The sequence below is a fragment of the Telmatherina bonti genome (assembly GCF_933228915.1).
Source record: "Telmatherina bonti genome assembly, chromosome: 7".
In the NCBI taxonomy this organism is placed as follows: domain Eukaryota; kingdom Metazoa; phylum Chordata; class Actinopteri; order Atheriniformes; family Telmatherinidae; genus Telmatherina; species Telmatherina bonti.
Genome location: NC_136625.1, coordinates 35,000,843 through 35,028,000, shown reverse-complemented (window position 1 = coordinate 35,028,000; position 27,158 = coordinate 35,000,843). Strand labels below are relative to the sequence as shown.

The 27,158-nt window shown below is 41.0% G+C and overlaps 2 protein-coding genes across 3 annotated transcripts; both read right to left on the bottom strand.

The window, feature by feature from the left end:
- Window positions 1-393: 393 nt before the first annotated feature.
- Window positions 394-8,286, bottom strand: LOC306758248 (3-keto-steroid reductase/17-beta-hydroxysteroid dehydrogenase 7-like). Of its 2 annotated transcripts, XM_079243499.1 has the most exons (9): window positions 8,148-8,286; window positions 6,889-7,092; window positions 6,690-6,782; window positions 6,489-6,603; window positions 6,190-6,384; window positions 5,517-5,621; window positions 5,379-5,435; window positions 5,185-5,283; window positions 394-972 (listed from the first exon to the last, which is right to left on the bottom strand). In XM_079243499.1, the coding sequence occupies exons 1-9, from the start codon at window positions 8,180-8,182 to the stop codon at window positions 838-840; spliced, it is 1,038 nt and encodes a 345-aa protein (XP_079099625.1). In that variant the 5' UTR covers window positions 8,183-8,286; the 3' UTR covers window positions 394-837. The 2 variants fall into 2 exon arrangements, with proteins under 2 accessions (XP_079099625.1, XP_079099626.1); XM_079243500.1 differs by lacking the exon at window positions 5,185-5,283 and having other exon boundaries at window positions 916-972; window positions 5,348-5,435.
- Window positions 8,287-9,933: 1,647 nt separating this feature from the next.
- On the bottom strand, window positions 9,934-25,484 carry ddr2b (discoidin domain receptor tyrosine kinase 2b; the record flags this gene model as incomplete). Its single annotated transcript, XM_079244216.1, has 16 exons — window positions 9,934-10,068; window positions 11,816-11,965; window positions 12,190-12,424; window positions 12,511-12,729; window positions 12,808-12,935; window positions 13,173-13,393; window positions 13,476-13,686; window positions 16,338-16,474; window positions 16,964-17,029; window positions 17,175-17,415; window positions 19,857-20,043; window positions 20,161-20,269; window positions 20,425-20,572; window positions 23,989-24,226; window positions 24,368-24,470; window positions 25,409-25,484. 16 exons carry the CDS (start codon window positions 25,482-25,484, stop codon window positions 9,934-9,936), a joined length of 2,604 nt encoding a protein of 867 aa, XP_079100342.1.
- Window positions 25,485-27,158: the final 1,674 nt, after the last annotated feature.

Sequence of the window (27,158 nt, the reverse complement as noted above, 5' to 3'; positions counted from 1 at the left end):
ATTACTGTATTTTCCATGCTGTGAAAATGTTACGGTGTCATTGATAAGGGGGTTTTAGACAAGATAAGCGTCCAACTTCTTCCAAAACCCTTTTCAAACTTAAAAAGCTTATTTTACTTGTTGTTTGTTATAACCAATATTTGTTCTTTTAAAAGTCCTTTTTTTTAGTACGAAATTTAAAAAAAAAAAAAAAAATGTTTCACAGAAAATCTGACTTTTTCAGATAAATGAGCAACTTCAGCCACTAGATGTCGCTACAACCCTCCCACTGGACTTCACATGAGCCGTCGTCACACAGCTATCAGCTCTGAGTCTGGGAATAAAACAAGAAACAGTCCAACATTTTGTTTGACTACTTTTATTCAATACGACACGCTAACCAAGCGATCCCTTCAGTGTCTTAATAAGGCTTTAACTATGAGACTGACAGCGATGAACGTTTTAGTTGGCTTCCTCGTTTTTGTGCCACTGTTTGAACACAAGTTGTTTAATAACTTTAAAATTCATAATAAACCCTGCAGAGAATAGAAACATCTTTCTGCCTGTTTGGTTTCATTCAGCAAAAACAGCTTTTTTCAGATTTCAGCCAACGACGCAGATACGATGAAATCTGTTCTCTATGAAATGATGCAAAACAACGTTGAAGCATGAGATTTCTGCCACTTTCAGCAAACTGAGTCTGAGAAAGCAGATTTAACTGCAACGGGCCACGTTGAGGCGTCAGGAAGCTTTTCATTCTGCGGTTTATCTGATAATAATCAGATAAAAACAGCGATGATAAATTGCACAAAGTCCATCTGAAAAAAGAACAAAATGTCCCACAGAAGAAGCTCACTGCTACTCTACCTCACCGAGGTACTGCTGGTAAGCTTTGCTTTCAGCGTTTCGCTGCTTCGCTTTCCTACAAACAGCTTTCTCCAGTTCCAGAAGTTTTGAAAACAATTCCTCGGACGTTTCATCATCGACGTCCATCTGAAACAAAAACAAGACAGAATTCTGATGAGCTGCATGTTGACAAGCATGAGAAGTAAAACCAGAAAACATCTGAGGTTTGAATCTTCATCCTGCAAACGTCACGCATAAAGAACCAACAGCAGATCTAAATCTTTACGTTGTAGCTGCTAACTGTTTTTAGCTTCAGTAAACCACAGAAGCAGCAGCTTAAAAAGAAAAATACCTAGCATATCGTCACAGCTCTACTAATCAGCCAATCACATTGCAGCAAATCTCAACATTTGGTCACGAGGACATGATGAAGACGACTTGCTGAAGTTCAAAGTTTGCAGGAACAGCTGATCTACTGGGATTATTTATTTATTGACACACATCCATCTCTAGAGTTGACAGAAAAGGGTCTGAAAAAGAGAAAATATCCAGTGATGTCAGAGGAGACTGGGAAGACTGGTTGGTGATGCTTGAAACGTGTCAGGAAGTCAAATAAGCACTGGTTCCAACCAAGATCTGCAGAACATCATGTCTGAACACACAACACATCCAGCCATGAAGCAGATGGTCTCCAGCAGCAGAAGACCACACTGGGTTCCCTCCTGTCAGTAAGAACAGGAAACTGAGGCTCCAACGCGAAACATGAAAGCATGGATCCATCCTGCCTGGTATTAACGGTTCAGGCTACTTCTGATGGAAACTTCCAGCAGGATGATGCACCATGTCACAAAGCTCACATCATCTCCACCATGACGATGAGTTCACTGTCCTCCAACGGCTCCACAGTCACCAGATCTACATCCAACAGAGCAGCTTTGGGATGTGGTGGAACGGGAGATTCTCATCATGATGAGGTGGAACGGGAGATTCTCATGGTGATGAGGTGGAACGGGAGATTCTCATGGTGATGAGGTGGAACGGGAGATTCTCATGGTGATGAGGTGGAACGGGAGATTCTCATGGTGATGAGGTGGAACGGGAGATTCTCATGGTGATGAGGTGGAACGGGAGATTCTCATCATGATGTGGTGGAACGGGAGATTCTCATGGTGATGTGGTGGAACGGGAGATTCTCATCGTGATGTGGTGGAACGGGAGATTCTCATCATGATGTGGTGGAACGGGAGATTCTCATGGTGATGTGGTGGAACGGGAGATTCTCATGGTGATGTGGTGGAACGGGAGATTCTCATCGTGATGTGGTGGAACGGGAGATTCTCATCATGATGTGGTGGAACGGGAGATTCTCATGGTGATGAGGTGGAACGGGAGATTCTCATCATGATGAGGTGGAACGGGAGATTCTCATCATGATGTGGTGGAACGGGAGATTCTCATCATGATGTGGTGGAACGGGAGATTCTCATCATGATGTGGTGGAACGGGAGATTCTCATCATGATGAGGTGGAACGGGAGATTCTCATCATGATGAGGTGGAACGGGAGATTCTCATCATGATGAGGTGGAACAGGAGATTCTCATCATGATGAGGTGGAACGGGAGATTCTCATCATGATGTGGTGGAACGGGAGATTCTCATCATGATGAGGTGGAACAGGAGATTCTCATCATGATGTGGTGGAACGGGAGATTCTCATCATGATGTGGTGGAACGGGAGATTCTCATCATGATGAGGTGGAACGGGAGATTCTCATCATGATGAGGTGGAACAGGAGATTCTCATCATGATGTGGTGGAACGGGAGATTCTCATGGTGATGAGGTGGAACGGGAGATTCTCATCATGATGAGGTGGAACAGGAGATTCTCATCATGATGAGGTGGAACAGGAGATTCTCATCATGATGTGGTGGAACGGGAGATTCTCATCATGATGTGGTGGAACGGGAGATTCTCATCATGATGAGGTGGAACGGGAGATTCTCATGGTGATGAGGTGGAACGGGAGATTCTCATCATGATGAGGTGGAACAGGAGATTCTCATCATGATGTGGTGGAACGGGAGATTCTCATGGTGATGAGGTGGAACGGGAGATTCTCATCATGATGAGGTGGAACAGGAGATTCTCATCATGATGAGGTGGAACAGGAGATTCTCATCATGATGAGGTGGAACAGGAGATTCTCATCATGATGTGGTGGAACGGGAGATTCTCATCATGATGTGGTGGAACGGGAGATTCTCATCATGATGTGGTGGAACAGGAGATTCTCATCATGATGTGGTGGAACGGGAGATTCTCATGGTGATGTGGTGGAACGGGAGATTCTCATCATGATGAGGTGGAACGGGAGATTCTCATGGTGATGAGGTGGAACGGGAGATTCTCATGGTGATGAGGTGGAACGGGAGATTCTCATGGTGATGAGGTGGAACGGGAGATTCTCATGGTGATGAGGTGGAACGGGAGATTCTCATGGTGATGAGGTGGAACGGGAGATTCTCATCATGATGAGGTGGAACGGGAGATTCTCATCATCATGATGTGGAACGGGAGATTCTCATCATGATGAGGGGGAATGGGAGATTCTCATCATGATGTGGTGGAACAGGAGATTCTCATCATGATGTGGTGGAACGGGAGATTCTCATGGTGATGTGGTGGAACGGGAGATTCTCATCATGATGAGGTGGAACGGGAGATTCTCATGGTGATGAGGTGGAACGGGAGATTCTCATGGTGATGAGGTGGAACGGGAGATTCTCATGGTGATGAGGTGGAACGGGAGATTCTCATGGTGATGAGGTGGAACGGGAGATTCTCATGGTGATGAGGTGGAACGGGAGATTCTCATCATGATGAGGTGGAACGGGAGATTCTCATCATCATGATGTGGAACGGGAGATTCTCATCATGATGAGGTGGAACGGGAGATTCTCATCATGATGAGGGGGAATGGGAGATTCTCATGGTGATGAGGTGGAACGGGAAATTCTCATCATGACGAGGTGGAACGGGAGATTCTCATGGTGATGAGGTGGAACGGGAGATTCTCATCGTGATGTGGTGGAACGGGAGATTCTCATCATGATGAGGTGGAACGGGAGATTCTCATGGTGATGAGGTGGAACGGGAGATTCTCATCGTGATGTGGTGGAACGGGAGATTCTCATCATGATGAGGTGGAACGGGAGATTCTCATGGTGATGAGGTGGAACGGGAGATTCTCATGGTGATGAGGTGGAACGGGAGATTCTCATGGTGATGAGGTGGAACGGGAGATTCTCATGGTGATGAGGTGGAACGGGAGATTCTCATCGTGATGTGGTGGAACGGGAGATTCTCATGGTGATGAGGTGGAACGGGAGATTCTCATCGTGATGTGGTGGAACGGGATTCTCATCATGATGAGGTGGAACGGGAGATTCTCATCGTGATGTGGTGGAACGGGAGATTCTCATCGTGATGAGGTGGAACGGGAGATTCTCATCGTGATGTGGTGGAACGGGAGATTCTCATCGTGATGTGGTGGAACGGGAGATTCTCATCATGATGAGGTGGAACGGGAGATTCTCATCATGATGAGGTGGAACGGGAGATTCTCATGGTGATGAGGTGGAACGGGAGATTCTCATGGTGATGAGGTGGAACGGGAGATTCTCATGGTGATGAGGTGGAACGGGAGATTCTCATCGTGATGTGGTGGAACGGGAGATTCTCATGGTGATGAGGTGGAACGGGAGATTCTCATCGTGATGTGGTGGAACGGGATTCTCATCATGATGAGGTGGAACGGGAGATTCTCATCGTGATGTGGTGGAACGGGAGATTCTCATCGTGATGAGGTGGAACGGGAGATTCTCATGGTGATAAGGTGGAACGGGAGATTCTCATCGTGATGTGGTGGAACGGGAGATTCTCATCGTGATGTGGTGGAACGGGAGATTCTCATCGTGATGAGGTGGAACGGGAGATTCTCATCGTGATGTGGTGGAACGGGAGATTCTCATCATGATGAGGTGGAACGGGAGATTCTCATCATGATGAGGTGGAACTGTGTGATGCTTCTTGTCAACATGGAACAAAATCCTCTGAGGAACGTTACCAACACCTTTTTGTGTCTTTGACATGTAGAATTAAGGCTGTTCTGATGGGTCCAAACTGGCTCCAGTCAGGTGGACATGATAATGTGGCTGGTGATCGTATAAAATGACATTAAACTTTGATCTACTGTAGAATAAATAGTACATGTACTCTAGTTTATTACTTCCTGATACTGTAATACATGTCAGCTTGCACAGCATCTCTGGAACTACGGATCCACTGTTACTCACTTGTCGAGCTTCAGTATAGTTTGTTCCAAGTCCTGATGTCAAACTGTGATACTTTGCTCTTGGATCCAGAGACTCCGGCTTCTGAAGAAACAGCCAGTGCTGGAAAAGACCACAGAACGAATGTCCAGGATGTGTTTACTGTGGACGGGTTTGAATTACTCACAGGGATCGTGATGAGAACGATGATCACATACTAGGGCCTCTGCTCCGTTGTATGGCGTCAGAGTGAACGTGTTGGTGAATATCCTGATCTGTTTAGAGACAAGAGCAGCAGGAGAAACTTGTTTAAAGCAGAACTGAACCAAAAAGACAGAAAATGAATCACAGCTCACCATCCACATGACGGGCATGATGAGAGTCCAGAAGAAGGAGGGAAGGATGCCATAGGTCAAATTAGTCATCACCAGTCCTGGACATGTTACAGAGGAGAACAGGCCCTGTAACAAAGAAAGTTTAAAGGTGGAGTATGTAAGATTTTCAATATTTTCAAAATAAATTAAGTAAAAAAATAACTACAATCATAATTAGATAGTTTTTTTTAAACATGTAGGTTCCAGTCTGTCCATATTTGATGCGTTATTAAATTACAAGTTTAATTAATGACAAAGACCCTTCTTGAATGTTTTCTGACCAGTAAAAAAAAAGTACTTTTTTTCCACCAGTAGGGGGAGTATAAGCCCATTTATTGCAGAGCGACTCTGAGCTACAGCTCACAAGCGATTCCTGCCCTCATTGGAGCTGGCAAGGAGGAGGGGTGAGGGAGAGTTTTGCTCATTACTGCCAACCTGTGGTCGTTTGTGGAGGTAGCAGTTTTGTAGTTTTGCTCAAGACCTGGTGTTTGTCAACTGGTAGTGGAAAGAATCGCCCTGAAATCTTACATACTCTGCCTTTAATGCTATCTTCCGAGCTGCAAGTCTCAACCATCACCCTCGAAAAGCACAACCTCTTGATGTAAACGCTTATGTTGATATGCTTGCAGAAGTGTGCAGAGTTTGAAATACTAACCTGGCTGTTCTTGTGTCTGTTGAGCGCCAGACTGAGCATGTCTGAAGCGTATTTGGATGAGCTGTAAGACTCCTTCCCGTTTATGTGCTGAATGTCCTGAATGCTAAAGGCAGAGCGACTGGCGTTACTCGAGGACGTCCACACTATCCTGGACGTGCGACCCGGTTGACACAGCAAAGGCTCCAACTCTCTGATCTGGAATATCAACACATGAACATCAGCTTTATGCTGGATCTTTGTGTATTTTTTAACAGATAAAACACGACAGTTTGGAGGTTTGTGTGCAGTTTGCAGCGTACCAGGAGAAAATGACCAAAAAGATTAGTGGCAAACACTTCCTGCAGACCATCTGAGGTGAGCCGGTCCTGCTGAGTTAGGAGCCCCTCTGCAGTTGCAAACATATTGATGACGTTCCTACAGTTGGAAGGAAGGGAAGGAACAGTAAGAGATAATCTTATCTGCAAATATCAAAACAACATAAATCACAAGCTGAAGTTTACCTAGAAAAGAGACCTTTGAAAAATGCTCCAATGTCCACTGCTGGATTAGGCATAATTCCTGCATTCAGATACAGAAAATCTATTCTGCTGTACCTGTAGGAGTATATGAGAAAAGAATCAATCATTGTAGATGATGAAACTTCACAGTAAAGACGGCAATCAGCAGCGTCATGAGGTCAGAGTATCAGATATTTCTCACTTGGTTCTGATCTCCTCAGCAGCACTGAGCACTGACTGCACAGAGCCAACATCCAGGTGTAATAGCTCAACTAGGGCGGCTGGATGAGAGGTCAGGAGGGCAGAGCGGGCGGCCTCGGCTCTCTGCATGTTTCTGCAGGCCAGACACAGTCGAAGCTGACTGTCTTCAGTCAGCAGCCTCTCACACAGGGCCAGGCCGATGCCACTGCAGACAACAAGGAAACACATCAGCTCACATCTACAGTTGTGCTCATATTTATTCATCCCCTTTCATTGAAGAAGGAAAAAAAAACAGCTGCCTGTAAAATAAGCTGAAATTGACTAAAGTAATAAAAATTTTTTAAATTTGATGAAAATCATTACATTATTTTCTTATTCTGGTTCAATAGAAATATTTTTAACAAACACAAACAAATCAGATCATTTGTTACACATGACATCAGCCATAAACTAATATTTAGTTGAACAATCCTTTAATGTTTCTGCTACAGTCAGGTGTTTTCTGTTCCTCTCAGTCAGACTTCTGCACCTGTTGACAGGTATTTTGTCCCACTGTTCAACAGAAAAATTTGTCCAGGACCAATATGTTTGGGGTTTTTTTTCTTTTCTTCAACTCAATTAAATAAATAAATTTTAAAAAAACTCAATTAAATTAAAAAAAACAAAACAAAAAAACAAACAAACAAACAAACAAAAAAAAAAGTGTCTTATACTACAAAAATATATTTTTGCAAATTTTTAGTTATTGTTCCTTTTTTAAGTCTCCAGTTATTTGAGTGACTGTTGTGAATTCAGCCTTTTCTTTAATGAAAGGGGATGAATACATATGAGCACAACTCTATGTAGTTGCATCCCACAGATCAAGAGAAGTATAGCTGGGACAGAATAAATGAAGCCAGACACGTTTTTTCTTGTTTCTTTTGCAGGTGTTTTTTTTTTCTTTTTTTCTTCATGTTACTAATTTCGACTTGTTTACATGACATGTTGTTAGCTATTGTTAGGATTTATAAAACATTTGCTCTACTGTAGCCTAAAACAATTACATCTAATAATCACTCAGCTTCATCCCGGGTTCAGAAGTGTTACAGACGGCTAATGGGAGATTTAAAAAGCTGTTAATCTTTCAGGTCTTTCTCCTTTAGAGAAGCTACAGTTTCTAATGTCAACACGATCAATGTTAAATAAGTTTTTATCAGTATTTACTGGCTTTAAAGAGGACGTAGCAGGTCTTCAACTAAGAGGCTTTTTCAGAGAACTTACCTGTTAGCGCCAGTTACAATGACGACTTTCTCCATATCTGAGCGGTTGTAGATTTAAAAACTAAAATGAAAAGTTATAAATTCAGAACAAACTCGGAAAGGCTTTGAATACTTTGGTGACGGAAGCCGGACGGCCCATCGTCCGACGTCGGCGGAGGGACGCAGCCTATGGAAGACGTCAACGGCTGCGTGGTGTGATTGGATGTTTGTAAACAGCTGACCAATCAGCTACTACGACGGCAAGCGAAAGGGACCAAAAACTGCAAAAGAGCGCAACGATCAAAAGTAGCTTTTAAATACAAAGACAAAATCAGATTAAAAAGGGAAAAAAGCTTCTCAACACATTTAACAATAAAATGTTTTGTTTCTTTTTTCTTGTGAAATAATGAAAAAAAAAGAAAAAGATTTTTGGGGATTCATAGCAGCTTAAGAAATATAGATCAGGGCAGATTTTTCTAAATGGGTGGTCGAATAAATTTATAAATAAGTTTAGTGAAAAACATGAAATTCAATCTGGGAAAGTTTACTCCTTTTTAAGATAATATTTGCAATGTGTGTATGACGCTAAATCAGGGCCAACATGTTTGTTTATTTGAAAAAAATATTTGAAACTGATTAAAATTATTTGAAAATGAAAGTCAAGTTTTTACGGTGAACTCTGAAAAACAAATAATTTTATACAAAATAAAACAAAGTGATTCAAATGTTTGTATCAAATTTAAATCCAAATGGGTTATATATTTTATTTTTGAGACATCTTGTTTATAAAAGTTAATTTCCAATATGATATTGTTTTGCGAGTTTGAGATTTTATTCTCTCAGTTTTAGAATCTAGCTAAAAATAAGTTTGGAGGAAAACCTGACATTTAATCTGGGAAAGTTTACTCCTTTTTTAAGTCTTAAATGACATGTTTCTCTTAAACAGTATCAACCAAATTGTTATAATGTTCGCCATGTGTGCTCCCATCAAGGTCTTAAGTTTGTTTGGAGGTGTCTTTGCATAATGTAGCAAGACAATGCTAAACTGTATCCTGCCTTTATGTCCTATTTATTATTATCTATTGCAGATTTTCTTTATAGAGAGTGGTGAGCTTGTTGTTTGCATTAAATATGGAAATTGTGTCAAATTAAACATTTGTTATTTTTTATGCATAAGATAACGATTTATGACATTTGCAAATCACTGTATTTGACTTTATTCACGTTTTACACATAGTCTTAACTTTTCTGGAAGTGGAGTTTTATATACAGTGAATACATGTCTCTAATAGTACAAAAAAATGTTCAGAAACCAAAGGAGGCGTTTGCATTAAAAAACACAAAACAAAACATGAACAAACAAACATTCTTATCCATAACAGAAAAAAATCATGCCATATGTATATGTTTAAATAAACAAGCAGTAATGTTTAAAAATGCCATGCAACAGTTCTGACATTCTGTAATGGAAGTGCAATACAATACATGCATGTTGAGAAATAGTAAAAAAACAATATATTCACAACTGTGTTTACCATAGAATATCATAAAGAACACGATAAATATGATCAGAAATAAAGGAAAACAATAAATACACAGAGGTATGCACTTTGTAAGAAGTGCTAAGTGCATGGTATCTACAATACAGGTTTTTATTCAAGTGTATAGAATATGTTTTTCATATTTCAATATTTACAGTTCACCTGTCTCATGGATGCATTGACAAATGGTGTTGCCTCTGACTCCAAATGAATTCATAATGCATCCGCATTTAAGGAATTAAATGAGACAGTTAATAGCAGAAGAAATTATGCCACACTCTCCATTAGCTGAGTGTGTATGTCCTCAAAACTCGGTCTTTGTTTGGCGTTTCTCCTCCAACAGCTTAGCATGAGGTCATTGTAGACTCTGTCAGGACAACAAGGAGGCTGTGGCAGGTACACCTGGGATCAGGAAACAGAAGAAACCCCATGGGCAGGATCTTTTTTTTATATTTCTCAGACATTTGCATCATATCACATAATGAGATTACCCTCTTAGCATGAACACTAACGTTAGACAACATCATTGTATGGAAAACCAAAAGTGCCATATTTGTTTTCTTTCTTTCTTTCTTTCTTTTTCTTTCTCTTTTTTTTTTTTTTTTTTTTAATAGATTTCACATTAAAATTGGATTTTTTAAAATGGGGAATATTCATATAACACAAATATTATTTAAGTTATTCTGGTGCAATTTAAAGGGCAAAATGCATTACCACCCCTATTTGTCAGAGTACTCTTGGGAGGTGTTTACTTATGAAGTAGTATGGAGCACAACAATGTTCAGTGTTAGAATTTGGTTTCTTTATGTATCTATTTATTAAATTAATTATTTATTCATTTACTCATTTATCTATTTATTTATTTTATTTCTTTATTTTTTTTTATATGTTTATGCTAATTATAAGAAAATTCTATATACAAATTTCCCTGAGACATACAAGCCATCTTGGTGTGCTCTTTAAATTAGTTTCCTGGATAACTTCACAAACTATTGTCATAGTTTTAATAATTAACATTTCTTCTCTATGAATTTATTTTCTCTGTGTTTGCTTGTTCAGTTACTAAAGGCATCTCCAATGACAACTTGGCAGTGTGCAACTGGGCTTAATGTGAGAGTCTGAAAAGCCTCACTGGACATTAGCCAGCTAGTACGCAGCCTGTCTGGTGACATCAATAAAAACAATAAGTAAATACTGACCAAGCCCTACCAAACTGTGGCCACAAATGACTAATACATGGAAATGAGTACATTATGCATGGTCACGAGTAAATTATCTCATTATATGCCAACTGGTTAAATGTAACATGAATAAGGATGATTTGATTTAATTTAGTTATAATGTTGGAATGAATTATAAATTATGATGTAAGTGATCTTCCAAAAAGTTTGCTATAAAACACCAGATGCACCATCCAACTCATTTAACAGCAGAGCCACCACTTTAGCGTTCCTTAGTAACTAAAGATCCTACACAGGCAGCAGTCTTTGTTACCCTGCATATATTTTATGCAAGAACTCCCAAAACAAGACAGTCTGTTACAAAGATATACTGTTATCTCATGTATTTCGGCACTATAAATAATTGTGTAAATAATAATAAAAGACATTCACATGGGGAGCTTAAAAGACATTCTTTAAAGTGAATATGCAGACACTGGGAAAGTTGTTGATGCGTTGGTAAGGTGTGGCCATGACATAAAATTTGCGTTACTTACTGATGGCCATGTGAAAACATCTCGTGGACACGCAATGAAATATATTTTCTTCTGATGTCACCAGATAAAATCAGTAAACTATGTTTGTTTAAAGTGTATTCATTTTATCTGGTTGTATTTAAGAACAACAGATAAAAACTAAAGCACCTGCAAAGTAGGGGTCTGTGTTGATCTGCAGGGCAGAGGTGAAGGCGGTAAAAGTTATCCAAAGAGATGACTGCAAAAATCGTACCTAAATGCCCATAAGCAGAACACAGCAATGTATCTTTTTACACATTTTGTGACACTTGCAATAAGGCTGATCAGAGTGAAGGGTTTTATCTTAATTTGTAGCCTGAAACACACTGTTTTAGGATGACTCTTTGAAAATGATCCGAAATATGTCGATCTTGGTGCTGCAGAGATATCAACTTAAACTTGTGTGAGGCTCACCTGCTTGCCCTGGTCTCTGAAGAACTCGCCTGTGTTTTCGATGACCTGTTCGTCAGACAGCTGGGAGTAGGGCTGCTCCCTACACAGAGTCAGAACTTCCCACAGAGTTACTCCAAATGCCCACACGTCACTGGCCATGGTGAACTTACCCTGAGAGGACAGATGATTGGCCGCTTCATTACAGACTAAATGTTGCATAAACTTTCTACCATTAGCATTAAAACCCCTTTGTGAGGTCGTCCTTTTCTTATGGCTATCAGATCGCGGTGGTAGCCCTTCAGCCATGGTGGCCATTTGGAAGGCTATATATCCACTATGGCAAGAATCAAGAGGACTGGTAAGGTGAGAACATATCAGGTGCTCTGATTACTTACCAGGAGGATGCTCTCCCATGACATCCAGCGAATGGGCAGGACCGCCCGGCCCTGGATGCGGAAGTAGTCCCCTCTGTACAGGTTTCGACTCATGCCAAAATCGGCAATCTTTATTGTGTAGTTCTTTCCCACCAGGCAGTTACGGGTCGCTAGATCTCGGTGGACGAAGTTAAGTGAGGACAAGTACTTCATACCAGATGCGATCTGCACCGCCATGCCAATCAGTTTACCGTAACTAAGTACCCAGAGATTACAGGAGACAGAACATATTAGGTGTTATGTTCCAATCAATCATAATCGAAGGTCACGTTAGGATCCTACCTGACCACTTCCTTGTCTTCTACTTCTTCTTCATCTGCCTCATCTCCATCAGATGTCGCCTTCAGATTGAGGTTGCACAGGAACTGATTCAGGTCTCCATTTTCCATGTACTCTGTTATCATGCACAGAGGGTCCGTGTCCATGCACACCGCCAGGAGCCGGACAATGTTGGGGTCCCTCAGACGAGACATGATGCGGATCTCCTTCAGGAAGTCGTTCCTGCAGCACAGCCAGGACCAACAGTTAGGATGGGCAATAATCTGGAGACACATGAATCGCTTGTGCAAGTGGTTTTACCTTGCATTCTTGTTTGCATCTTCTCTCAGCGTTTTAACAGCAACAAGCAGAGGTGACTCACTGTTTTCTGCCACAAACAAACTCTCATCCAAAAAGTCCTGCATGCCCTGGGCCTCACACAAGTGCACCTGGGTGGAACAGCAGTCCATCATTTGCATGGCCCCACTTGGAGCCATTTGTTTATCTCTAAGTGTTTCCTGTTTATCATGCATGTTATGGCTGCAGTTCGCAGCTTGGTGCTTTTGCCCTACAGCCAGCTGAATAATAGCTTTAAAGTGACACCAACTTAATGAGGGTAAAGAGAGAACGAGCAGAGTATATGGAGCTGTGCCAACAAAGATTTACAGAAACAAAACTGATCATACTTCTCCAAACTGGCCCTCTCCCAGTTTCTCCTTGAAAGTGAGCTTCTCTCTGGGAAACTCTCTCATGGATGAATCCGTGCCAGCAAACAGGTTGATGTTGACAGCTGGGATGGAGCATGTGCTGCCGTCGGAGGACTCCTGCAGACTGATGATGTCTGCCTCTGCATAGTGGGGGGCGCTGTCTGCACCGGCTCCAAGCGCTCTGCATGAGGTGCTCGCCTCTGGAAGAGAGACACGCAGAACAGGAGCTGAAGCTTCAGCTCAGATCAAAGGTATTTATTCCTGTTTGCTAGCTTTCAGTACCGAGATGCTCCAAGGACTGAGCGAACTCGGGCAGTTTCCGGATGAGTCGGGAAGGCTCCTGGTAGTCGGCGCAGAGGGGGTAGATTCTCTCATAGGTGGAGTTGGTGGTGGAGTCGTCCTCGCTGGACAGAGAGGAGTGATGGAAGGAGAAAGCTCGGGTCTGGATGGCGAGACGGGCAGTGAGCTCGTCGTCCAACAAGCGGCGGGATGCCTACATGAGTGTAGTTATCAGCTCATCAGTGGCAAGGTATCAGCATCAGCACTGTCATGTATCAGGTACTTATTTTTAATTTGGTTATTCTGGGATCACAAAGTTCATTCTCAGGTGATAAAAACGTTGTTTTCTCTCATTATCTCAAAGAATCTGACTGTGTTTCCTGAAGACAACTCCCTGCCAAGACGAGGAATCACAAGGTAAACTGTTATGTTGAGTTCATGAGAGGATCAAGAAGAGAGTCGTTATCGGCCATTTTAACTGTCTTAATCATTCAGAATCTGTCATATTAAGTTAAGGAAGGCATCCATCCATCATTCATCCATCCATCCATCCATTCATTCATCCATCCATCATTCATCCATCCATCCATCCATTCATTCATCCATCCATCCATTCATTCATCCATCCATCCATTCATTCATCCGTCTATCTGTCATTCATCCATCCATCATTCATCCATCCATTCATTCATCCGTCTATCTGTCATCTATCCATCCATCAATCCATCCATCCATCCATCATTCATCCATCCATCCATCCATCCATCCATTCATTCGTCTATCTATTATTCATCCATCCATCATCCATCCATCCATTCATTCATCCGTCTATCTATCATTCATCCATCCATTCATTCATCCGTCTATCATTCATCCATCCATCCATCCATTCATTCATCCGTCTATCTATCATTCATCCATCCATCAATCCATCCATCCATCCATCATTCATCCATCTATCCATCCATCCATCCATTCATTCATCCGTCTATCTATCATTCATCCATCCATCATCCATCCATCCATTCATTCATCCGTCTATCTATCATTCATCCATCCATCATCCATCCATCCATTCATTCATCCATCTATCTATCATTCATCCATCCATCCATTCATCCGTCTATCATTCATCCATCCATCCATCCATTCATTCATCCGTCTATCTATCATTCATCCATCCATCAATCCATCCATCCATCCATCCATCATTCATCCATCTATCCATCCATCCATCCATTCATTCATCCGTCTATCTATCATTCATCCATCCATCATCCATCCATCCATTCATTCATCCATCCATCCATCATTCATCCATCCATCATCCATCCATCCATTCATTCATCCGTCTATCTATCATTCATCCATCCATCATCCATTCATTCATCCATCTATCTATCATTCATCCATCCATCCATCCATTCATCCGTCTACCTATTATTCATCCATCCATCCATTCGTTCATCCGTCTATCATTCATCCATCCATCCATCCATTCATTCATCCATCTATCTATCATTCATCCATCCATCAATCCATCCATCCATCCATCATTCATCCATCTATCCATCCATCCATTCATTCGTCTATCTATTATTCATCCATCCATCATCCATCCATCCATTCATTCATCCATCCATCATTCATCCATCCATTCATTCATCCGTCTATCTATCATTCATCCATCCATCCATTCATTCGTCTATCTATTATTCATCCATCCATCAATTCATTCATCCGTCTATCATTCATCCATCCATCCATCCATTCATTCATCCGTCTATCTATCATTCATCCATCCATCAATCCATCCATCATTCATCCATCTATCCATCCATCCATCCATTCATTCATCCGTCTATCTATCATTCATCCATCCATCCATTCATTCATCCGTCTATCTATCATTCATCCATCCATCATCCATCCATCCATTCATTCATCCATCTATCTATCATTCATCCATCCATCCATTCATCCGTCTATCTATCATTCATCCATCCATCATCCATCCATCCATTCATTCATCCGTCTATCTATCATTCATCCATCCATTCATTCATCCGTCTATCTATCATTCATCCATCCATCATCCATCCATCCATTCATTCATCCGTCTATCTATCATTCATCCATCCATCATTCATCCATCCATTCATTCATCCGTCTATCTATCATTCATCCATCTATCATTCATCCATCCATCCATCCATCATTCATCCATTCACCAATCCATCCATCCCTCCATCCAATCATCCATCATCTACCCATCCATCCATCCATTCATTTATTTGTTCATCCATCCATCCATCCATCCATTATCAATCATCATTTATCCATTCATCCATCCATTATCCATCATCATTTATCCATTCATTCATCCATTATCCATCATCATTTATCCATTCATCCATCCATCTATCATTCATTCATTCATTCATTCATCAGTCTATAATCTATCCATCATCCATCCATCCATCCATTTAATAATGCATCCATCCTTCCATTTATCCATCCATCCATCCATCCATCCATCCAGACAGACAAATAACTGTTTTTATTTACTTCACACTGCAACAATGTAATTCATCACTTGGGAAAAATAAAACATGATTTTATGAAAATGCATTCCAAAGCCATTTAATTTATTTCCAGACTAAGTAAATGCATCTGTGCATAGGTGGTGGGAACTTTCATTGTTTACTTTCTCTCCCTCCTCCCAAACACCCTTTTATTTTTTTTACCATCGTCCTTTGCAATAAGCTTACATATTTTTGTACCTGTTTCACGATGGAGAAGTTGGATTTTATTACGCTGATTACCCCCCCCCCACCCAAGCACAACAACAAAAAGTCTTCCCACCTTCTCAAGCATCTTCTGCCAGACTTGCCGCCACAATATGATGACTATGATAGCCAATAGGATGGCTATGATGGCCACCAAGCAGCCAATTAGAATCCTTGTGTTGCTGTCATCCACCTTGTGAGTAGGATCGTCCCCTGTCACACCAGATAAAAGTTGAAAGTTAATATTCCTTTTAGTGCAGCCAACAACAGTTGATGTCAATATAGTATCTTCTAAAATGAATATTTATTTTCTCATAATACCTGTTGCATTTGTTTAAAATGAAATATGAAGCTTATTTATCAGAATGATGAGTAGTTTCTGATGGGTTTGAGCAGGGGGCGCTGTTTAACCACACATCTTTTTTCCACCTTTAATACATTTTTTTTCTAAGATGACAAAAGATTTATTGAAATATGGTAATGCTACAATAAATCCTAGATTAATTCTTGTTCTCTCATTTATTTGTTTGAATGAAAATAACAATTTGTCACGTTTTGTTTCACACTGCATCAATTTCCAGCAACCAGATTTAATCCTTGATTACCTGATTGTCACCGCCACATATAAGAAACCAAAAAAAAAGAGAAAGAATGAAGAAAGAAATAAGAAAAAAAAGGAAGAAAGATGTTATAGCTGCCAACCTGGTAGTGCATTGGCTGGATGTCTATGTTTGTGAGGAGTCAGTGAGGTATTGTACACAGCAGAGCCTGTAATCCAGAAGACACACAGCTAAAGGATGTGGAGTCGAGTCAGGCAGGAGGTTGCTGCAGTTCAGCAAATAAGATGAAATCCTGTGTGGAATTAAAGGCTTCAAAAAGACGCCTATACGTCATCTTTTTTTTTTTCTTTCACCTGACTGGAAGGCCACCTCACTGAACAGCATCCACGTGTCACCGAAGTGGAAACGGCACTTTATGATGCTGGCTGTGCGGTCCCCAAGAGGCACGGTGACAAAAAGGGCACTTTGGCTCATGTGTTTAACAGTGGGCTTGAAAGTGATCGGGTCTTCCTCCCACTGTGATCCAGACCGGAAGAAGCAAGTGACCTGTCTGAACACCTTCACTCCGCGGGTGAACATGTTACTGCAGTGAACCTGAGAGGGAGAAAGCTTTATTACAGACGTATTAAAGAGCATTCACTTGGCATATAAGTACATTTTTGGTAGACTGTTTCTTTGCTGTAACAATGCTGCGTGGAAATAAGTCTGATGTCGATGGAAAACTGCTATTTTTCCTGTTAAATGGTGGGAAAAAAAATGCTTTTGTGGGACGAACAAAAACTTCTCCTTACACCTTATTCTGCTGTTGACTCAGGCTTGGTGTTGTTTATTGAACAGGATGATAAAAGTCTCCAGAAGTAAGACATACTGGCTATAGCACAATTTCTTCATTAAGCAAAACAGGGCCCCAGTAGCATGTTTGAGGCCAGTATGCAGCCATAGCAGCCTGGTTCCTCCTCCTTAAGCAGGCCACCAGCTTGGTCACATACTAGCATTTGTGTAGGCAGGTCACTGATCCTCATTCATTCATTTTTTGAAACCGAGTAAGATTCGCTGGGGAGTTCGAGCGTTTCCCAGCAGCCATCGGGCGAGAGGCAGGGTACACCCTAGACAGGTCGCCAGTCCATCGCAGGGTCAACACAGAGACAAACAACCACTCATGCTCACGGGCAATTTGGAGTAACCAATTAACCTAACCTCTTTGGACAGTGGGGGGAAACCGGGGTATCCGGAGAGAACCCATGCATACACGGGGAAAACATGCAAACTCCACACAGAAAGACCACCATTCAAGCCTCCCCCCTGCCGAGGAACGAACCAGTGACCTTCTTGCTGTGAGGTCACGCTAACCACTACGCTGCCGTGCTGCCGTCACTCCTGCTTTGTGGGGACCATCTTGGGGGCTAGACTTCGGTCCCAGACTGTGGAAATATGGGATTGCCACCGGTTGCAGAATCTCATCTCTCATCTTTCTGCAGTGAGATTGCTTCCATGATGACAAGTCATGATTTCCAGTGAGGAAGATGCTGTCCCGCACCATCATACTGCCTCCACTGAAAGCTGCTATCCCATTGGTGCAGCCGTCAGCATTATGCTCTCCAGGGTTCGCTTTGGGTGAGCCCTACAAACATGCACTACAGCTCCCTACATCATCATACACAAATGCTATTGAATAGCAGCCTTCTCTGTTTATCACTGTCCCTCTTTGTTCTTTCACTAATTAATTTCATTATAATATAAAAATTTAAAATTGAATAAAGGCAAAGCGAGACAATTAAGTGGTCGTTGCTCCTGCGGTTCATGTCACACAACCAGGGCCGGATTAAAAGTGCACAGGCCCCTGGGCCCAGAGTATTCCAGGGGCCCCCTTCCCCACCGCAACATTGAGAAAACTGTAAATTATACACTGTGAAACGACATTTCTAACATCTCTCAGCCAGTCGTGTCAATAATAATACATTAGACACTGTCGTGTGACTATGTGGCTTTTATGTATCATGTCCAAACTGCTGGTGTTTACCCTACATGGGCCCCGAGTAGGCATAGGCCAATGGGCTTGCACCAATAATGTCCATTGGATATTCTGGAGATGCACACAACAACCGATTCCTCTCAAACAAAGACTCCTGAGTCAGAGCGAACTGCCTGAGCTTTAGTTCAGCGGCCTGGACTGTAATACTGTTATATTGCCATTTTCCACAGTAACAAACTTGCAACTGAACCACTTAACAAACTGAGAGATAAAGGTTGCTATTTCTTGCATGACGAGTGCAGTGCCGCCACACACGGATGATCACAAAGGCAATCAATGTAAACTTGTCTCAAACGTAAAGAAATATGTTTGAAAACCTGAATGCAATGAAGGAATAAACACTCAACAATGACAAATAAATGCTAGTCTGCTCTTAACTGAAGAAACAACAAGAACCTTATGGAGTCTCAGGTGAGTGTTTTTCAGGCACGGTCATGTGGTTTTCAGGAAAGCTGAGCTCCCCTTAGTTCCTCTGTAATTTGAAGCTTGGTGTTCTCCACATCTTCTCCACACCTGCAGTCCACCTAGAGACGGCAGAATGTGGACGCATCCTTTTTCCTGAACATGTTCCCCCAACATGTCCAGGTTTTATCGAACATGTTACTGCTAATCCGGCACGTGATTGTCAGCACTAGAGACTCAAGTCAAGAATCAAAAGCAGAATTTAGGTAAAACAAAAGGTTTTTATTGGAAAAACCCCACGTACTTAACTCTCCTGCTCATCCCACAAACACGTTTCTTTACAAATGAGGCTCTAAAAGGGAAACAACAAAGTAATAAACCAACACACTAAAATCTTTTTGGGCTGCTTAATTATTTTTTCAACTAGGCTGCGTCCAAATATGATTTTCTTGTCCAGTTATATCATCTCTTTTTATTAGACTTTATAAAAACTTGCAGCAGTAATGGTTGACGAGTGCAGAGCTCCATTCAGCAGACTGTGAGCTCACCCATCCTACAACTTTTCTTTTTTTTGTATCTTGACACTGCACTAAATTCTTACCTTCATGGAAGTGAAGTTTCGGACGTGGTCGAAATCAAAGATAATCTCCACGTAACCTTTGGGGAAACTCTTGTTGCTCCATCCCACATAGTCGTATCCAGTCCACATGCTGTAAGTGTGACTGTGGAGGAAATCATCCAGACCCCAGGTGCCATCCGTCAGCTGGCCGAGGCCGTTGGTCAGTTTGCTGGAGGCATTTACGGACAATTTGTTGATTAGAAAAACGGGAAAGATCTCATTTTCATTTCTTAAAAAATATATTTTTACATTTCGGACTTCTTTTGGATCAAGACACAGCGCTCACTACAACCTTTCAGCTGATGCTCCATCATACACAGAGTCATTAAAGAAGACGTCCAGGCCTTTGTAGATCATTTGGTGTCCATCTGGAAGGCTATAAGACATCAGGCCATCTAAAATAGGCAAGTCAAACATGAAATATAAGGACTAATTTATGCAGACACCTAAACTTCACAACAGGAAAAACATTTTCAGCAAAACTTGAGAAATCTGGATGGATATTTATTAGTATGATGAGCAGTGTGCATAATGGAGAGTTATGACTAACCCAGCCATTCACAGCCGTAGAGCTCCACTCTCATACACACAATCATGGAGTGGTCCGTGACGGGCATGAAGCGAACAAATCGAGCGATGATGGGAGGCTCCAGATCCTTCAGGACAGCATCGTACGCATTTTTGTTGCCCTCGATGATCTGCCAGGGGACACAGTTTAGACGGAGCAAAATGTCACATTGAACCATGTAAACACAAACAGCGTTTATGTTTATGTTAAACCTTTTCTTGAAAAAAAAAAACAAAACCCTTTTGATTATTAATTTTTTAATAAGAGAAAAAGAAATTATGTTGCTGCAATATAACAATAACTGACTGGTTAATAATATAAAATGACTACAAACGACTGTGAGCAGAAATGATCTTGTTACAGCGAAGCTGAAGAAGCCTCTGACTGAAGACACTAAGAATTTGCTCTTAAAATAATCACTGAATCCTGGCAAAAGCTGAGTTCATACATCAGTGTTAATTCTGATTTTAGTTTAATGATCCTATTAAATCACTTTGTATCTGCTACATGTACTGTTTCATATTAACCGTATCGTTGGGCATCAATCACCAGCGGAAGGTGAACTGAAACAATTTATTTAAATGCAAATGAAAGACATAACTCCACTGCGTTTAAACTTTTCTCTCCATGTAAAGTAACTTTGCAGGAAGTAATGAGAGTCTCAAATCTCTACTTGAGTATAGTGTCTAAGTAATTGCATTAAAACACAACTTATGACTTTTAACATGTGTTTAATGTTCTAGTCTGCAAGGTTTGGCAATCATTGCAAAACTCTGGAACTGGGATCTCTATCTTCTGATTTTGCGACCATTGTCCTGTATATTTCAGAATTTCATCTCTTAATGGCCCAAAAACATCTAAAACCTGCAGGACAGCGACCCAAGAGTTCCAGAGTTGCTGTGGAAAATCAAACTACTATCTGAATGTCTGAATGTGAATCACAAGGATTTGGATATATTTTTAATCCGGTCCTTATCAGGGCTTAAAATCAGGTCAATACAACCCCAGATGAACAAAACATGATATATTGTGTTAATTATTCGTCAATACTTCAGGCAAAATGTGGAAGCAGTCTGAGAAAAACTAATCACTCTCATACTTATTCAACCAAACTCTTAATTAAGTATAATAGGTAAATAAATGCAGTTGTTGAATTGATCATCATCAGTGAGATCATGTTTAAAAAAAGCAAAAGTTTAGTCAGTTAGCTGCTCTGAAGCATTCAGGTGTTTGTTATGAGGTACTCATCATTTTGGGTTATTTGACCATTTTCAAACTCTTTAGTGTTCATTATTCTACAGCGAGAAAGCTTGTTCACAAATGAAAAATATTCAGGGTTGTTACTGGATGTTCCACAAAGTTTAGTCCAATTTCAGACCTCGCAATGCTCAAAGAAGCTGTAAAAGATACATCTCAGACCGTACAGGCCTCTGTTAGCATGATACATGTTAAAGTCTATGACAGAACAATTAGACTAAACAAGTATGACCTCTTTTAGGTGAACTGTAAGAGAAAGAATCTTCCCTCTAAAAGACGACGTCAGCATGGCTTAAGTTAGCAAAATTACATCTGAAGACTTAGCTAAACATACCTGGAACACTGATCGCTACACGTATGACCATGCATGTTATCATGTTTGGACCAAACCAAATACATCATATCAGCACAAACTCCTCATGCCAGCTGTGAAGCACAGTGGATGTGGGCTGATGATTTAGGTTTGTTTTGCGACCACGGGACCCAGACACCTTGCAGTCATTGAATGGACCATGAACTCCTCTGCATCCCAAAATATCATAGAATCACACAAGTGAGGACTTCTGTCCAACAGCTAAAGCATGGCTGAAATTGGGTCATTTAACAGGATGAGGATCCTAAACACAGCAGAAGATATACAGCAGAATGACTGGAAAAGAAAAGAACCAAGGTGTTGATTTAATCCAGCCAAAACCTAGACTTCAATTAAAATTCTGCTCATTGACAATAAGAGAGAGAGATAAGTTTAAGAGATAAACGCCCACAAAGTGGACAAAAATCCCCCACAAAATGAAAGACTGAACAAGCAATTACTTCAAATTATTGTCCTTTTTTGGTGTAGTTAATGTTAAAGCGGGCGCTCTTAACTTTGGCAAATATTCTTACTTTTCTCTTGACAATGGCTGTTTCAGCATCCATTTTACATCCTGTCTCTTTTCCGGGCTCTCTCCGCCCAATAAAAGTCAGTGCAATGGTGACTCTTGTTGTGTCTCTCTCTGTCTTCTTGCATTTATTTTTCTGAATCAGCCATATTGTGCATTCAAAGTTGCCAGTGTGTTGATATCCAGTTGCTAGCATGTGACCAGAGGTGTCAATTCCTGGTCCAGAAAGTAGAAGTCCTGCCATGTTTTTGGATCTACCTGTACATTTAGAACAGATGTTTTCACCAACAGGTTCGTTTACCTGGCAAATAAACTCTGCTCATTAAATTCAGCTGGTTTGGTGACTGGTCTGAACAGCTGCCGGACTGAACTTTTACTTTCTGGACCAGGAATTGGCACCTCTGCATGTGACATGGTGCCATAAAGTGAAATGCAGCTGTAATGTGACGCTCCCAGTTGGAACACAAAGTTAAAGGCAGTTTTTCCACCTCAGGGCATTTCAGGACCACAGTCATTCCAGGAATGTAATAATAAAAGTCCGTGTGCCATCAAAATGAGTCAGAAGGGCAGAGTTTTAAAGTCAGAAACTCAACTAGTGGTACTTCAAAGCGACACTACTGAATTCTGGCAGACTTATCTCTCTTGGTGCAACCTAATGAAATAAATATGGGATCTATCTCTTCTCTGAGATCTCTCCAGCCAGTAAAAGTCACCCCAGTGTTGACTTGTCTTATTGCTTGCTCCGTCACTTTCTCTCTTTTTTCTCCCCACTACTTCTCATATAGTCCTCTTTTGTTTCTTTGCTGAGAGAGTCCTGGTGCATGCTGGAAATGGCCAACATGTCGCCTGCACACGATAAATGTCTGTACAGTGAAAACAAGTCAGAACCAGAGTTTTGAAGTTGGAAACTCTTGTAGTGTTGCTTTGAATAAATACCTAATTGTAGGACCTGGTGTGGACCAGTCTTGCTTTTAAAACTATTCAATCCTTAAAAACTGGAAGAGAGACTATTTATATATAGAAATTCAAATTAGACTCTGCAAAAACTCAGCCTTAAAAACAAGAAAAAAAATATACAAAATTAGGTAAATGTTGCTTAAAATAAGATAAATTATCTGCCAACAGAACAATATAATTTGGCTTTTCTAGACTTCCCAAAACAAGTAAAAAAATACTCTTAAAACAAGAGGAATTCTCTGGCATAAAAACTAAGAATTATCTTACCTTTAAAAAATAGGCACATGTGTACTCAGTTTAAGATTTTTAATCTTACTTGGATTTCAGTTTTTGCAGTGTGGTGTTCACAGTCTTTCCCTCAGTCTGATTAAAATAATAAGTAATAAATTGTAAAATGCTTGAACTGAATAAAACCAGAGTAGGAAACAGTGGGATATCCACCTGTACTCACCTGCTTTCCTTTCCTATCATGCCAGATCACCCAGTTATTGCCATCACGGCTGTATTTGATCCTGTATCTCTGGGCAAACTCATTCCCCATGCCGTCAGCATGACGACCTTGGGTGCCCACCAGCGTGATGAAGTGCAGAGAGCGCAGGTCCACTTGGAGGTACTCTTTGAGGCCGTCTGGCTCTGACATGATGTCCGGACACCAGGCCCCGTCACCGTCTCCATTGTCAAAGTCAAGCCTGAGGAGGAGAAAAGGAAGGACACAGAGTTCAGATATACCTTGAATTCACTCTCATGACACTTTGTTTTATTTCTTCTTTTCACAATGAAATAAATTCAACTAAGCAGGAAGAAGGATAAAAAAGCAGAGTTATAGTTGCCTTCCAAATCGAGCAGCAGTGGACTCAGACCACTGACTGGAAGCAGAGATGTCCTCGTCCTGGATCTGCCCGCCGGTCATACCCAGAGGATAGCGGCAGATTTCTATAAACAAACGAGAAATCATTAATACACGTGGCAAATGTTAGGAATGTGAGGGTGACAGAGCGAGCGCTTTCACGTGCCGTCTTTTTTTACCCTTTCAAATATTTGCAGGACTTGAGGAGTTGAGTGGTAAGTGGTCCCCCTCCACTCCCACTCCTCCAGCCCTCTTCCTGCAGCCCTGCAAGGCCTCTAAAGCCAAACAGAGGCATAACTGTGTAGGTGCCAGTCTAAGCAAAATGAGTAGGGAGTGTCTACTGAGCGGCCCGCTCTTTATTTTTCATGCGTTTTCATGATTTTTGCCACAGAGATGGGAAAGACATTTCTGAGATTTGGAGGCCTGTTCTGGTTCTGTGTGAGAAATACGTTTGAAACAGCAGAAATATCGTGTAAATACTTGTACAGCAACTCAATGCACCAGGGATCTCCTGATTACTGCTTCCATCATTAATCTAATTAAGTGGTTTGGAGTTTTATTCACAGTTCTAATAAAAAAAAAAAAAAATCTCTCAGGTGGAGTTTTAGAGAGCAGATGAACAAACAAACCTTTGACTGGAGAAATATTCCAACTTGTCAAATGACTGCATGTGTGTGAGGGGATGTCAGTGTAGGTGTGTGTGTGTGTGTTACCTACAGCTACACCTACCATTTTCTAACATTTTTTTCCCCACAAATACCTCCCCCCCAGCTTGTCAAAGCTCTGCTTGTTCTGAAGATATTTACTTTCTGACCATTAGGTAAACCACATACACAATTACAGACATACACACACATACAAACACATCATATTCCTGCTTTCTGAGCCCACCCACCTAAACATGCGCTGGCAGGTAAACATGCTACTCCATCAGACTCATAAATAATGAAAATAAGAAATTATTTTAATCTTTGATGGGATGCTCACATATGTTTGATCCAGAATTGTAAGGTCGAGTGTGTACCTGGGTTAACTTGAGCCTTTACAGTAACGACCAGTAAGATAAAGAAGACGATCAGTTTAACCTCCGTGACCTTCATCTCTTCTCTAGAAGCTCCTAAAAGAGAAGTTGTGGATCAGTGGGAGAGTTAAGCAGCTCAACGGGCCAGAAACATGTTTCAATTATATGTAATGTAAGCAAATCCTGCTCAGTAAAGACTTCATTTTGAATAAAATTTGTGTGATTTGATGGATGCACTGATGACAATCCCCCAGAGTGGTGTCCAGGAGAGGATGATAACCAGATTGTGGCTAAACATAGTTGTTAGAAACGAAGAAAAAAATGTAACCTAACAATGGAGTCTCATTGTTTCTCAACATTATATCTTGTCATCCGAATCTTGGTGGCCTTGCCAGAGCCATATACATCCCCTGGTGACCATTTTCTAACTTATTGTATGAATTTCAACCAAATTACAGGTAATATGGTCTCTTGAGTTGTAAATTTTTGTTACTCTAAAATAAACTAAGTTGGTTTAAAGGCAACAAACACATCGTTTTAATATGTTAACCATAACATACACAAGCCTTGTGTCTTCTCTGCAAATTTCTCCAGTGTTGTACATAAAAAATATTTTACTGGAGCTTTTTTTTTTTTATACCTTCATATGCGTTTGGTACTCTTCCTTGAATATGACAGCATTGTAAACTATCCATTTTGTGTTACGACGTGAATCCATGAACTGACCCCAAGCCATACCAACCATGTGTGGATACTGAGCTTTATAGCCACATTTTCAAAAATGAAATATTTTACTTACTTTGGAAAAGTTGTTTTGTCCTTATTAAACAGTCGGACTCAGGGAATATTCCACATCTGCTGCGAGGTGGTGCATTTAGCACTGGAAGTTGCTGACCTCTGTTTGGGAGGACGTTTTGGGAAATGAAAGGAGGGACAGAGAGACAGGGAGAAGAGAGAGAGAGAGAGAGAGAGAGAGAGAGAGAGAGAGGGAGGAAACCAAGGCTGATGTAACAGTCTAAGAAAATAACATGCTTTGGGACTTTGAGGTGAGGTAGAAATCCCAGAATTCCACCTGATTCATGAATGGTTTCAATTAGGACCCAGAGAAGGAGCTGAGAGGCTCTAAAAAAGAACCACTGATAAAAAAAAAAAAAAAGACTGAATGTCATTTTACTGAACATTTCTGAAGCAAATGTGATGAAAAGAAAAAAACCTCCTAGGTCTGGATGAAATGAGTTAAAAGGATTAAATGAAAGGGACTGCATATAGTCACAAATTTGACTGATCAATCTCTGGCATGAGGTATATGCGATAGAAAACTGCTTTAGCTCAGCAGGTTGAGCAGCCAGACCGCGGTGGTCCTGGGCTGAGGCACTTTGCTGTATGTCTCTCTGACACTACAATAAAGTCTACTTAAGCTCCACCTGAAAAATGCAGAGTAGTCTGTTTATTATTATCATTTTACAGGTCAAAGAGAGAGGTCAGAGAGAATCAAGTTGTTTGGTGGGACTTTTTTGTTGTTTTCGGGACGTCTATTTCAATCATCCCTGGAAAGTAAAAATCCATCCATCCAACTTTTAAAAAGTGCTTTAGCCTTTTCAGGATCATTATCTAACTTATTTTGTTAAAGTTGGGGTAGGTAATCTTGCTCAGAGACATTTTTTTTTTTTTTTACTCTGTGTGAAGTGGTTCCTCATCCTGATAGTAGTCTAAACATTTTGCAATCGTGAACAACAAGAAATATAGTTAGACC

Coding starts and splice junctions, on each gene's coding strand:
- LOC306758248 (XM_079243499.1), bottom strand. CDS start 8,182: ATGGAGAAAGTCGTCATTGTAACTGGCGCTAACAG. Junction 6,783..6,888: donor GCTGAGGAGATCAGAACCAA/GTGAGAAATATC, acceptor ATACTCCTACAG/GTACAGCAGAATAGATTTTC. Junction 5,622..6,189: donor ACAGACACAAGAACAGCCAG/GTTAGTATTTCA, acceptor TCTTTGTTACAG/GGCCTGTTCTCCTCTGTAAC.